We start from the raw sequence: 14,670 nt of genomic DNA on the forward strand, positions 1-14,670 counted from the left end.
AACCGTAAATCGCAGAGAAGCTATCAGTAATCCAGATGATACGAATCGTCATGCGTTTTTTTGGGGGCGGCATGGCCCCCTGCCCCCCTCTGGATCCGCCACTGGACCCACAGCAGGCTGTCTCGCATCTATCAGTCCCACATGGTTTCTAATTCCGCAGTTGGGCAAGACTAACTGGCCATTATCAAAGTGCACTTATATTACAGCAAGAAATAGACTATCACAACAATATTCAGATACAAATGAATTCAACCGGTATATTATGTACCTTGTAAGCTTTGAATGTGATAGCGGGTAATAGTAGAATAAAAAAAGAGTTTTTGTTCATTGTGTTATAATTTACTACCCTATTGACATTAAATTAATATTTATTTCCAAAAGCAATATGCTCTTGAGAATTTTTGATACAACGGTCGTTAAATTGCAATTGATTGACTGATTTATTTAGTCTTTGATTAACTTATTTTTATTACAATTGTTTATATTGTTTAAGCGGATTTAGCAATAATGCAAATTCAACTCAAGTAAGATCTATAGTATCAACGATAACTTTGATGAATAAGCAATCATCCTTGATATAGGCTTGACGACTACTACACAGCTGACTAAGCGGCATAAACAGAGGACATCCACTAGCGATGTTCATGTCACCAGTAGGCTTCTTGAAGCTGTTTGAAGTCGGATCTGGACGGAATGCATCGATAACATGTTCTCTGTGATTTTGGTCAAGCATCATAAAAGTCACCTGCAAAAACCCAAAACAACATATAATAATGACAAATTGTTAATTGCATAACTATATCATCAAAGTACCATGTTTCTATGATTTTTTATTAATTGATGTGACCCCGCTTTGTAACATAGTATCTATCCGTGGTTGAACTTGACCTTGACATGAAAATGTCATATGAGGAATATATGAGCTTTTAACTAACCTTTTGTCTGAATGGCCATCTAAGCAACCCATCATATGCCCCCCGCATGATGACAAAGAATAGAGACATATGGTTTCCTTTTCCCATTCCATCACCATTCAGATATATCCGAGCACACATTTTGTAACCATGGCGACTTGTGTAGAAGCATGGGGAGTAGATAGATGATGTTCGTCCAGATAGAGCGTCGTTTCTCTTGCGATTGAAATCGGTAATTTTCCATACCAATACACCATCGTAGGAAGCCACCTCCAGAGACTGAATTCGTAGATCTTGCTCAGCTAAGGCTACATCTTTGAGTGCAATGATACGGTCTTGCGATTTAATTTTTTTTTCAAGGGACTCCACTAATATTCTCTGTTTTTTACGCTCTCTATCCATGGTGTATACAACGGTTGCATCTTTTTCAACCTTACAATTGAGTGTGGCAATAATTCCCTCATATGCAGCAATTTTTGTACTGAGTGCGGTTAGCTTGTTGTTCAGGATCTCTATCAACCTTTCATGCTTTTGAATTTCCCCCTCGGACAAAGAATTAAAAGTCTTGCCACCTTGATTTACATTTTCCAACACATTTGATATATCTTTTTCTAACTGTGCGCATCTTTTTTTGATCTTCTCACTTTGTTTTTCTTGATCTTCAAATTGTGAAAACAATTGCTGCATTGCTTCTTTATCTTTCTTGTTACTTTCAACAAATCCATGTACTTTGAGAACATTATGTAGCAGTTGTTCTTGATGATCAAGCATTCGGTTTTCTAAATGAGTGACCAGATCTTCTGCTTGTATCTGGAAATTTAACAGCACCAACTCAAATATCACATCAAAATAATGTGCTAGGACTGGTTTATCCATAGCCATCCGTCCCGTGAAAAACTACTTAACTATATAAGTGTTAAGCTATTCCCATTATAACTCCGACATAATAAGTGTGCACGAATGTGTAATGACATATGCATCACATCCTTACAATGATGAATTTATTCTATTTTAAAGAAACAACTGGCATATTGCTGAAAACTACAAAACGTAACCAATTGACATGCCTAACAGTGAACAAGATAATGCAGATGGTGACAAGGTGGATGTGCATATCATGTGTTTAGAGTTGTAATTGTCGAAATGCCATAATGTATGTCAACAATATTGCAATTAGATATGAAATGACTACATACCTGTTCTTCACATCCGACAACACTGTAAGTGCAGAGTACAAGTTTCTTTTCACAATCTCCATCGGTTGGGTCCTGATGAAGTTTTAACTTCACAATACAGGAAAACAAATAAATGTATTTGTCAGTAACTTCAATATGTATATGTATGTATGTATTCCAATAATTCAAATTAGTACCGTAAACGCAACGCATATCTTCTCAGTTCAGTTATTCAACATACACAATTATAGTGCAGACCGTTTTAGTGTATTGTAACGTTTCTATTACATTTCTATTAATAAAACAATATTCTGCAGTATCATAGTAAATTTGTTTGTGATTATACCAAAATGACATATTTAGCTTGTTCTTTTTATTTGAAATACCCTCGAAACAATAAACTTATGCAAGCACTGGGACAGTGACGTAAATAACATGTTGTATTGTAGGGGTATTTTACAGCCCAATTTGTACTTAAATTTGGGGTGAAACATATATTTGAATTCCCGCTCGCATCTTTGAGTGAATTGTCTTGATATCATCACACTAAATGAAGACGTTAAATCCTATGAGTATTAGAACCTGTAACACCTTAACCTTGTGCGAATTCGCTCGCTGGTGAGTACGAAAAAATGCACTGTTATTGTGAATGCTTTGTTATCCTTTAATGGAGTTTAATTGAGACGTGGGATGAGTATTTGGAGTAGATTATGTCTAAACCATAATATTCAATTACAGATTGATCACTGAATTTATTTACAATAACAGTTCCATTTCTATAATATGCACAGTAAAATCTTCAATTTACACAACATTCGAGGTGCCAATTTATTTAGACAGTAGTGTGTCAACGCTACATGAAAGGAGAAAACAAACCTCAGTATATTTTTCTTTTCAGAAATAGTGATACCTTAAACATAACCATTTGCCACATATTCAGATATTAAACTGATTATACTGAAATTTGATCACTAGAATTTATAATTCTGTTGAACTATTGAAAAAAATGCACCACCAATAAGAATAATTATAATAGTAAATATTAAAATAAATAAAAATAATTAAAAATGTATATTCACATGTTTCCAATATCATGTACCATTTTCAAATATTAAATTTTCTTTCAGTTGGGAAGGTTTTGGTTTGCCTAACGTATTTATTCTTACCGTGTCTCGTGTAAAATCCTCCCGTCCACAATACTGACACTTGACGGGATACAGAGGACATTCATTCATATGATGTTTCTGAAAGGAAAAAAACAAATTTGATGACCTTTTTAGCCATGACTGTGGGTAGTCAATTGCGTCTCATTTAACAATTGCTACATAATACTTGATTTCGCCAACAATCAGTGTCATTGTATTGTATATATATATATATATATATATATATATATATATATATATATATATATATATATATATATCATATATCCACGAGGAAACAATATTTAGTGAGCAGATATTACGATTACTGTCAATTAAATAGGTACAGCGCTTTACATGTTTACATGTGCATGTTAATTATTTATTTGTATTCATTATTTGTGTACACAGTTATATATTTGACCAGTAGGAGTAAGCGATGTTTAAGGTAAGTAATCAACATTTTTGTACACTCATAGAAATATGGTATACATGGATTATTTATTTATAACACTTCAGCCTTACCTCTACATTCTTGAAAACAATTTTTACTTCACAGAATTGGCATTGAACAATGCGCATCAAGCATTCATTTTCAAGATGACTTGCCAAATTACCTCTGATGACCATCTCATCGCATCCTTGTTTATTACACAAAATTAATAGCCAGGCACACACATCATAGTGACCCTGAACAAGATATCAGACAATACATAAATGGAAGGATACAATGATTAATATATAGAACAAAGTTTGAAATGCAAAGAATTTTTCTGACGTTCATTTTTTCCTACCTCATAGTTTCTAAAGTTTCCTTTCCAACCACATTTCTTGTTCGGACACTCTACAAACTTGACACGTAATTCACGCTTCGTAGCATTGTCTGGAAAAATCTGAAACACGATTCGCATAAATAATGTTATAGTGAAAACAACTATGAAAGGTTGTCGATATCGCAATACATCACCATGTACAGAATACGTAATTTTTCGCTTAAACATACATAACATTGTATTATATTGACGTTTGAATTAATTTTTGTTCAGACGAGAACTACATCACTCCGAAAAATAAGCAATGTAATGAAGGACGCTCATAATACCTTTTCTGGAACTAATACACTCTCGTCATTCCCCTCACCACATTCCAGACAAACATGAGTCCCAGGCTTACTGGAACGCAACACAGGTAAGTATAAGGGTAAACAATGTATTTGTTTCTAGCCATCAAACAAATCTGCTTCTGATCAGTATTCGCTTCAGTTTAAAAGGTATGCATACATTTTTTAAATTCCAAAATATTATGTTATGAACTAATGAAATTATCTACATGTCGCTGTAAATGTATCTGAGATTCTGTTTTAGCCAGTGTATTCAATATTCTACAAACATTTGGTTCGAATTGAAGATTATATATCTTCTTCATAATTCTTTCAATATAATAATTAGTTTAAATTCTGCTCCTTTTGCTGAAAGCATAAGTCCTACCTTAAAATGACACCCACACAACTTTTACAGTATCGATGGCCACAGAATGTTTGAACCGCATCACGTAAGATCAATTTACAATAAATACACAGATACTTCTCTTCAAGGTTATCCCTTAAAAGTAGTTTTGAGAAGCCAGGCATCTTATAACAACTTTACTCAAGGCAAGTGGAGTGAAATAACTTGGTATTATACGTTTCAACTGTTTTATTGAATAACTCAATGGATGGGAGTGTCTATGGTAATCAGCTTTACAATGAAATAAAATAGAAAAATAGTTAGAAACCAAGATAGAAAAATATTAGAGCGACATGGCTGTTTTCTCTTCTATTCAAACCTGGTTACATCCGACCCAGCTTTGCTCTCGTTTCATCTGTTTCTTCAGCCTCGTTGGAGCAGATAACCCAAAAAATGGTTCATTTGATAATACAAACATGCAGAAATATTTATTTGCAGAAATATTTATTGTATGTTAGGATTACAGACAAAACGTGCTGGCCACCCGAAATTCCAATATGGCAGTCATTTTCCAAGATGTCCACCCAGCAATCCAGTATGGCGGCTATTAGCTAATATGCAACAAATTCCACGATATTTCTACATGTTTGTCCATACAGCTCAATAGGCATAGCTACTTATAGTGTTTTGTTCATATAAATACAGAAGAGTGATATTTTGGGTATATTATCACATTAATAACCATGTTCAAAGTCTAGATTTATGAACACAATTGAAGTTTTAGTGTATGTTCTTCATCTATAACATCACTCATGTACCTACCATAAGTAATGTGGATACTTGTCATATTAGAAATATGATGTCATGGCTATGGTCAGTGTTATCCAGACAATCATGATGCAAGGCCAAATATCAGCTGAAAGGCCAGTTTAATTAATACTTAGATGTTTGAGGTTCTGTGGGTGTTTGAAGAACATGCACAGAAATCAAGTTATAACATGTCAGGAATCAACTAATGCTTTGGTGGGTAAGGTAAGTTTGATAAGTGTTTTAGTAGATGTTTGACTAAAACAGGCGTCGAATGCAGTACCGTGTAGTCCGGCTATTTTACATTTGCAACTTCCACAACAGTCCGTCTTGCATTTACATTTTGTCAGTTGTTGCACTTTTGGTATGCTCCTTCAGTATATTTTGAGATGGCAGGATTAAATCATATAGCCCTGCTTCTATGCATAAAGTTCAAGTCTTCCGTGCATAGAGTTCAACTAAAGAAGCACGACACTATCTGTGTAATTGGCATTAACCAGTATCGACTTGCCAATTCCTCTAAGTTAATGTTGATGTTATTAGTACTGGTGAGTACGTTTACCTCCCTAGCCACAAAATCTGCATTTTTCGTGATCATTGTAGCAAGAAAGTGGAAACATTCTGATTTGTTTGTGCTGTATTGAGGGAAACGCTTCAAATTTGCAGGTGATTTACATATGCTCTTTTCAGTAACTCTCCTCCTTATGGGCTTTCCACGTTTTGATTAGGTTTCTGACTCCAGACTCGTCTATAGTGTACATCGAACGTGATGATTGTTCTCATGCAAGCATGGGAGGGGTGATCAATAAGTTCTCGGCCTCACCATGAAACAAGGGTCGGAACTCCTATTCTAGGGTATAACTTTATACTATAATGTCTTAAGTCACTACCTATAGAAATACAAATTTAGGTATTCATTTATTAGCACTTGGTGCACATTTAAAATCAGCAGGTGAGTCGAAAATCACAAACTGGACCAGACAGAAGCTTGTGCTGTGATCAAGTATCTTTATAAGAAGGGGATGACTCCCAAAGAAATCCACGAAGACATGTGTGACAGAATATAATTACTGACTGTTTGGTGAAGTCGATATCTCTGTTTATTTTTGCTCAGTGTTGAACTCCGTGGCATTCAACACCGGTCATAGGCTCATACAATGTCATTATATTCACTGCAAATTACACCTTTGATTTACTTGCTGTGTAAATTCACAGTACCGAATTTTCAACTATAACACTTGTTAATATGATATCACAGGTAACAATCCTGAATAAAACCAACAACTTTGCAATCGCTTTTCACAACTTTGTAAGCAGTTTGTTGTCGATTTTTCGGTTGACTGTTGTGATAATCTGCTTATATACAAGGCATACTCGGAACATTTACTTGTTTTCGTAGTGCTAAGAGACGTAACACTTTCACCACAAGAGGGCGCTATAACACGTAACTAGCAACAAACCCAGCAATAACTATACAGTCATTACAAAATGGTCATGACACCTGGTGAGGACTCCCCTCCTTATTGCACTGCAAAGACGCGAGTTGCTAACTTTAGGCAAGGCAAGGAGAGCACGAAAGATGACCCAAGGTCTGGACGCCCAAAATCTGCCACCACGAACAATCAGGTTGAGACCATCCATCGCATGGTAATGAATGAAAGACGTATAACTATTCAACATTTTTGGGCATTCCCTAAGCATCAGTTATGGCGCAGTTTAAAATATTTTGTTGAACATCTTGGGGATGAGTAAGCTGTCTTCTGGGTGCCCAGAAGCTGCACATCAGAAGTTGAACAGGTTGGAAGTTTCAAGGACGCTTCTGGCCCGTTTCCATTCAATTCCTGGCAAGTACCTCAAAAGATTTGTGACCCAGGATGAGACATGGGTTCACCACTTTGATCCAGAATCAAAAAAGTAAAGCAAACAATGGACACACAAGGCTTCACAGCTGCCCAAGAAGTTCAAGTGAGTGGCATCAGTCTGTGTTCTAGGACAGCAAGGGAATCATCATGATTGACTACTTGCAAAATGGTCAATGGAGAGTATGCATCAGAACTACGACATGGAATAGGAGAACTGGAACATCGATGGACAAAACGCATTGAACTATGTTGAAAAATAGTGTAAGAAAAACCCTTCCTTCTGTAATGTTTTATTAGAAAGGCCGTGAACTTATTGATAACCCCTCGTATATCCTTTTTGGCATCTTTGTCTTTGGTGTTTTTGGTGCAACGGCTATCATATTCTGGTTTCAACTCTGGAAGCTGAGCTTTTGCTTGGAGAATTTCGACAAGATTTGACTTGGTACTTGGACAAAGGCTAACATTCTTGCGGCGAGATATGAGAAAAACCTCATCCTCATGCTTGAAAAAATAGTGAAGATCACACCCTCATGAGATGAAAAGGCGAGAATACTCATTTTGTTTTGTCTCAGTTTTTTTGCTTAGCGGAGGCCCATACTGAAGACTTCCATCCTGTTCTTCTTGATGAGCTGGTAGAATTGTTGGCCACCATTCAGTTTATAATGTTTAAAATGTTTTGAATTTTTTTTATTCTTTTGATGATGGGTTGCAACACATTTAGCTGTAGTTGATTCTCTTTTTTTCTTTGTGTCAAGGGTCGGAAAATCTCCTGTCTCCTTAGCAAATGGACTGGCCATTACTGTGACAGTGGTGAGCATTTGAACCTTCACAAAGAACTGCAAGTGACTGTCCATAGTGGCAAGTGTCCTTCTTCACATACTTACTTCCGATGCTGTTTTGTAGTTGTCCACCAACTGACTTGTTTCCGTTCCAGCCACCATCCATCTTTGAAGAGCTGATGGATCCTCTCTCAGCCCAATGGCTCCCCCTCTCCTTTTATTATAATTTTATTTATAGTGCTTTTTAATAACAATTAATGAATAATAGCTAAGTTTCCATTTTTGAATTGTCTCGCAAGCTCACCAAATCTTGAAGCTGAACTGGAAGCCACCATGCATAATATATATTGTTCAGAATCAAGTACCAGAACTGAATCTGTAGACTTTCTTTTCTGTGGATGTCACACCAGTCTTCAATAGGGACGATTTCTTCATCACCGTCTTCTTATTTAATATGACACGAGCGTATGCACTTTACACTTTCTTCAAGAGCTTGAATAAACTGCATGCTGTAACCTGATGGGTGACATCAGTAGAGGATAGAAAACATTATTACAAACTTATTCACCCCATATATTTTTCTGGCCAGTGTCACATTATTTGTTTTGCCAATGTGTAAAATGGTGGCAACACTGTTTGTTTGATCTCACAGAAGTGGCAGCAAAGCATTGATGCTGGTCGCATTGATGAATCATATTCAAGTCTGATTTCTTCTTGGACGAGACTGGGGGATGTTGATATGACTCTGGAGGATAAAGAACCTTTTTTATCCGACTCTGTGTAATAACACTGGGCAAAGTACAAGCTTTGTTTTATTTCTCTAAACTTGGCTGCTGGAACAATGAAATGCTTGTGCCATGGATCTGTTTGGTGTTGTTATTGATCGGTTGCCGTCTGTGTTGTCAAGAGCAGATATCGTCAGCAGACACACAACTCTGTCTTCAACATATTGGTTTACAACATTCTCACCCACCTATCGAGATATTTCCAACAATCTGCCATATGATATGCTGATTCCATTCTCATGTATTCCATGTACTTAGAGTAGCAGTTGTACTGTACCTGTTTCGCTGTGACCACATCTGACTGCACAATACTATGGTCCAAATGGAACACTATGTCCACCCTATGCTCAATACTGCAAACAAAGTGCAGAAGAGTTCAGGAAACGACTCCGTCTTCAATCTCTTTCTGGAACAGCTGACTGAATTTTGTCTTGTGAGCCAAAACCCTTTGCCAGATGATACCAGATGATTAACTTTCTCGTACTCACTAGCATCAGACAGAATTTACATATTTTCTAAATGCTAAAAGAACATCTCGCCCTTCAAGCTCAGGGATTCAAAAGAGTAACTGCTCCTTTAACCTAGTGGAATTGATCTCTGGATATTCCACACTTAGTTGTTGTAGTTGACACGTTTATATCGAGGCTAGATCAGCAAGTCTAAATATCACATGTGTTGTTTATGTACCAGCAAACTTGCTAATTTGCTTGCTAAAATATAGATGACATGCTCTGAAAATAAAAACTCTTTTCCATTGACTACTGTAATTCTCCTCTCTATAGCATTGAGATGTGATCTCTCCGAGTAGTATAAATCTCTCAATCATTGATGGTGGTACTTCGGTTCTTGGGCAACGACAACACCAGAACTTAACTTTGCTAGAAACTGCCTCTTGTTTAGGGACCTGAACACACTTTTATACATTGATTAACCCTTCCATTCACCTGCATGGTCATTTTGCACTTTACATTTGATATTTCATATTCTTCTTCACATAAGAAGCACTGTATTTGTGTATGCTCGGAGATCCTTCCCACGTTTCTCCTTTGGGCCTGATGTACTGGCGTAACTGCTCTTTTCTATGATCTTGTCAGTTCTGTATTATTGAACAAACGTTGGCAGCGGTTGTGATATCTTGTTTTATTTCGTATTAATGTGGCTTCCATTCCTTGTCCTTCATCTTGCCGTGCTGAATTGAATGGTATAGAAATATAATTGAAAGCACCACACAATAGCAAATCTTGTGTTATTTTACTACATCCAGCATAGTCCTGTTTTCCGTTGAATGAGCTGAAAGGTGAAATCAGTGTTTCATACCTTTTGTCGAATTGACAAAGGCAGCATTAACTCCAGTCAGTTTTGCTGTCTTGTTTTGGCATTGCGGGCAAGTCTTTGTAGTGGTGTAAGCCGGGCCGGGTTTAATCTTGTCCACTTCCAACAAAAGTTGAGAAATGGCCAGCACTTGTTCTGAAAAAGTTCCTTACAGAAAATATTATTACCAAATGTCACCATACCAACTGAACAATTCAGACAAATAACCAAATTTAGCTGCTCCACTATCTCCAATTAATAGACAGACATAAGCCTAATACCAAGGCTGTTCACAGTCAGGCCTTCCTAGATAAAACATAGTGTATCTCTCACTAAAACAATTATTCAACTCCAGTGTATTGTTTACCTCTATTGTGTGACAATCAATATAACCATTAGCAACAAGAATGCTGTTACAATGAACTTCGAACCAGCATACTCGGCGACTGTTAACAAATGTTTCACCGATAGGAGACAAGGCTATTTTTAAAATACAAATGACGATTGCAAATTCCATCTTGTACATCTATTATAATTGCTTAACTGTGTCATGAAAATAACTTCCCTATTGTTCGCTAAAATCTTGTTTCACGAAAATTAAGAAAGTTTTGGAAGAGTAATTCGGGAATAAATCCTCATTTCGAATAAGTTTCAAGGCATGGTCCTGAAACCTAATATTTTATGACAGTTCTAAAGTTAGACATTATGCAGGTGCACCGCCTGTTTGATTTCATACTCTACTTTAATAGCCTTGCAACGATATGCAACGGAGGGTGTATGAGTTTGAACATTTGTAACACCATACTTCTCTAAGATACTCATATACAGTTTCGCCAATGACAGGCAGACAGACGTGTGTTTTTCAAACGACATGTTCCTAACTTATTGTTCCGTGGTCACTTGGGAAATCTACATTAACCCTTATGTTTCTGTTTATACGAAGTGATCTGTCATGTTATAGCAGTGTGAATATATGTGCGTGTGTATGTAAGTGAGCGCCCTCTACCGTTCAAACATTAAATTCTTTTGGGGTGTGATGTCATTACCCGTACGATTAAGAAAACATGTAATTTATGCTAATTTATGCTAATTTATACACGACGCCATTGTTACTCGAACGATTTAAAAATATATTTAATTTGTGATAATTTATGGAAATTTATTCACGACGTCCTCCTTACTAGCTCGATTTTTAAAATAGTTAATTTATGATAATTTGTGATAAGTTATGCCAATTTATCCACACAATCCCGTTGTGACGTCGTATTCAAACTTCCATTCACGGTCATCGTGATAATTTATGCTAATTTATGTACGGATTATATTGTGACGTCAACATTTATGCTAATTTATGCTGGTATATTTTAAGTCTACCTATAGTGTGTCCTTAACTACGTATGTGTCTTCACACATGCTTAAAGCTTTACGTAAGAATGAAAAACACTGTGTCGATCGAGTGTAGGTATTTCCACTGAAAAGAACAGCAGTAGAAAGAAGCAAATTGGCAGCAGTCACTGTTCTGCAGTGATGAGGAATGCTTTCATTGTATATTCTTACAGTAGATATCAGCCGATACTTCTGCCCCCTCCCAATAGATACTAGCCGTACACTTGATTACAATTCCTTGGCTCTCTATGGTTTGGTCTTCCAAAAAATCAGCCTCGCAATCATACACGGTGTCATACATCATACATTCAGTTTGGAACTGTAGTTTTATCACGTTGAGACTTGTGTACAGTATAACTTGAATATGCCGGTCATGAACTTGAAATAAAGCATGATCATGGTGGCAAACACCACTATCATTATACGTTTGGCTTGTAAGTATACAATATAAATACTAGTAGTGTATGTAACAATGGTGACCGTTGGGATCGCTAGTTTAGATACTTTCCGATCTGTAAATCATATCGTTATTTAATGGACACCTCATACACAACATGTTAAACTTACTATAGTACTTTCTACCCCACCATGAAGTTATTGACACTCGAATCAAGAAAAAGCTTAAATGTGACGCAGTATCGACGTTTTTGGTAATTTGCCGTGATCAAACAGGAGAAGAGCTTAGTCTAGTGAACAAACTAAGAAAGTGTACAGACAGGTACAGCATATGTATTGAAAGAAAACAAATCTACAACCTGTCTAGTCTGGATTGTATTACAATACACATAAGAATGGACTGGTGTATCCCGATGTAACTGTAACTGTAACTGTGCATAGTTATGTGTCGTCACTTATTTGCAGTATCTATGGATTCAGTACTACATTATCATGGCAACAAGTATGTGTATATCTATTATTTCAAAGTCTTTCGATCATAGAGGGCATTTAGTCTACAACGTGTAAGATATTCCTTTTAAAGTGTAACATTATTTATTATGTTGGTTCTGCGATTATCAAGAAAGAAGAGAAGACACGACAGTGTATTACTAACGACGTTTCAGTCCAAACAGAGTTCGTCTTTCCTTTTAAATTAGAACGTCATGGTTGAATTCACCCCTATACAACTTTTAAAGGCATCCGACAACTCGGATGGTGGAAACTTGTAATACGTGCATGGAAATAGAGATTGATGCCCAGATTTATTTTTCATGAAATAAAGTAAAGACTGCACAGAGAACGGTACGCAAGTAAATCAAATAATGGCGGAAGTGATGACGATAAAATTTGATACGACGACGAACTTGATAAATCCTTGGCAACTCATTTCGACGAGAGTGACAGTTCGTTCATCATTGAGACACACACGCACACACAGACTGAAAATGTGTACGATTATTTAGATATGAATACAAGTATCAACTTTCAGCAACTGAAATTTATGGTTTCAAAGATTTGTTGTCAAAATGTTTACACAGATGCCAAAAATAGGAGAAGCAGTGCTTGATGAAAGAAAATTAGGGTACACTACCGATAGCTTATACAATTTGCAGTAATTTTCACCATGATGTTTGGCATTCCTCATCACTGCAGAACAGTGACTGCTGCCAATTTGCTTCTTTATACTGCTGTACTTTTCAGTGGAAATACCTACACTCGATCGACACAGTGTTTTTCATTCTTACGTAAAGCTTTAAGCATGTGTGAAGACACATACGTAGTTAAGGACACACTATAGGTAGACTTAAAATATACCAGCATAAATTAGCATAAATGTTGACGTCACAATATAATTCGTACATAAATTAGCATAAATTATCACGATGACCGTGAATGGAAGTTTGAATACGACGTCACAATGGGATTGTGTGGATAAATTGGCATAACTTATCACAAATTATCATAAATTAACTATTTTAAAAATCGAGCTAGTAAGGAGGACGTCGTGAATAAATTTCCATAAATTATCACAAATTAAATATATTTTTAAATCGTTCGAGTAACGATGGCGTCGTGTATAAATTAGCATAAATTAGCATAAATTAGCATAAATTACATGTTTTCTTAATCGTACGGGTAATGACATCACACCCCAAAAGAATTTAATGTTTGAACGGTAGAGGGCGCTCACTTACATACACACGCACATATATTCACACTGCTTACGTTAATAAATTCACGGTGTTTTTAACAGTGTTTATTGCATAAAAGAAGTAAAAATGGAGGATATATTTACATGGAGTGTACAATGTATGGAATAGTATGGCAAGGTTGAGTATATTTTTTAAGGCCACGAAAAAACAATATGATATTAGTAAGAAGAAATAATTTCCTAAACAACTATTACGTTTGTTTTTGTTACGAACGGGGATACGACAACCTGGCCGTCAATATGCCGCACTCCATGACGCAACACTAAATGTCCAACAAAGGTACACAACCAGAATATGTCAAATAATACTAATTTAATAATACAATAAGCTTAAATCATTAACAAGAGTAATATAAATTACACACTGGTCAGCAATAAACATTAAAATAATGATAATATCCCAGCTCGGAATTGCTTACACTACGTAGGTGCTAACTACTCCATAGTTCCAGCGAGAGTACAGTCATTCACATTAACGTCGACGACGAAACGAGTCCTACAGCTTAAAACGACAAGGTCTTAAGGAATGCAAACTGCACGACACTGACCGTAATATTACGCGTTTCCATACTGCCCGTGCAGAGAAAAGACCAAGATCAGCAAACCACCCTTTCTACCGAAACACAGGTCTTTAAGGCTGGTTTTACAGCGTAGACCCACACAGTGGCGGATCCAGCAACATGTATTGGGGGGGGGGGGGGTCCAAGCTACGCTTAAGATACACGAACCGTAAATCGCAGAGAAGCTATCAGTAATCCAGATGATACGAATCGTCATGCGTTTTTTTGGGGGCGGCATGGCCCCCTGCCCCCCTCTGGATCCGCCACTGGACCCACAGCAGGCTGTCTCGCATCTATCAGTCCCACATGGTTTCTAATTCCGCAGTTGGGCAAGACTAACTGGCCATTATCA

At 36.6% G+C, this 14,670-nt stretch overlaps 2 protein-coding genes across 2 annotated transcripts; both read right to left on the bottom strand.

The window, feature by feature from the left end:
• Positions 1 to 423: 423 nt before the first annotated feature.
• On the bottom strand, positions 424 to 3,326 carry LOC146732779 (TNF receptor-associated factor 2-like). Its single transcript, XM_085491770.1, has 4 exons — positions 3,256 to 3,326; positions 2,111 to 2,197; positions 936 to 1,724; positions 424 to 745 (listed from the first exon to the last, which is right to left on the bottom strand). The coding sequence occupies exons 1-4, from the start codon at positions 3,322 to 3,324 to the stop codon at positions 521 to 523; spliced, it is 1,170 nt and encodes a 389-aa protein (XP_085347896.1). The 5' UTR covers positions 3,325 to 3,326; the 3' UTR covers positions 424 to 520.
• Positions 3,327 to 3,735: 409 nt separating this feature from the next.
• Positions 3,736 to 4,864, bottom strand: LOC146732780 (TNF receptor-associated factor 2-like). The gene is made up of 4 exons (XM_085491953.1): positions 4,722 to 4,864; positions 4,337 to 4,406; positions 4,029 to 4,127; positions 3,736 to 3,924 (listed from the first exon to the last, which is right to left on the bottom strand). Exons 1-4 carry the CDS (start codon positions 4,862 to 4,864, stop codon positions 3,736 to 3,738), a joined length of 501 nt encoding a protein of 166 aa, XP_085348079.1.
• Between the last annotated feature and the right edge of the window lie 9,806 nt (positions 4,865 to 14,670).

This window comes from Saccoglossus kowalevskii, chromosome 17 (assembly GCF_978046115.1).
Source record: "Saccoglossus kowalevskii chromosome 17, keSacKowa6.1, whole genome shotgun sequence".
Classification (NCBI taxonomy): Eukaryota; Metazoa; Hemichordata; class Enteropneusta; family Harrimaniidae; genus Saccoglossus; species Saccoglossus kowalevskii.

Bases quoted from the DNA above. Each gene is read 5' to 3' on its own strand.
- LOC146732779 (XM_085491770.1), bottom strand. From the start codon at position 3,324: ATGAATGAATGTCCTCTGTATCCCGTCAAGTGTCAGTATTGTGGACGG. The intron at 1,725-2,110 runs GTATGTAGTCAT...TTAAATTTCCAG, and splicing joins TTGTCGGATGTGAAGAACAG to ATACAAGCAGAAGATCTGGT. The intron at 746-935 runs GTTAGTTAAAAG...GGGTTTTTGCAG, and splicing joins GATGGCCATTCAGACAAAAG to GTGACTTTTATGATGCTTGA.
- LOC146732780 (XM_085491953.1), bottom strand. From the start codon at position 4,864: ATGCCTGGCTTCTCAAAACTACTTTTAAGGGATAACCTTGAAGAGAAG. The intron at 4,128-4,336 runs GTATTATGAGCG...ATCGTGTTTCAG, and splicing joins GTGTATTAGTTCCAGAAAAG to ATTTTTCCAGACAATGCTAC. The intron at 3,925-4,028 runs GTAGGAAAAAAT...TATCTTGTTCAG, and splicing joins GAAACTTTAGAAACTATGAG to GGTCACTATGATGTGTGTGC.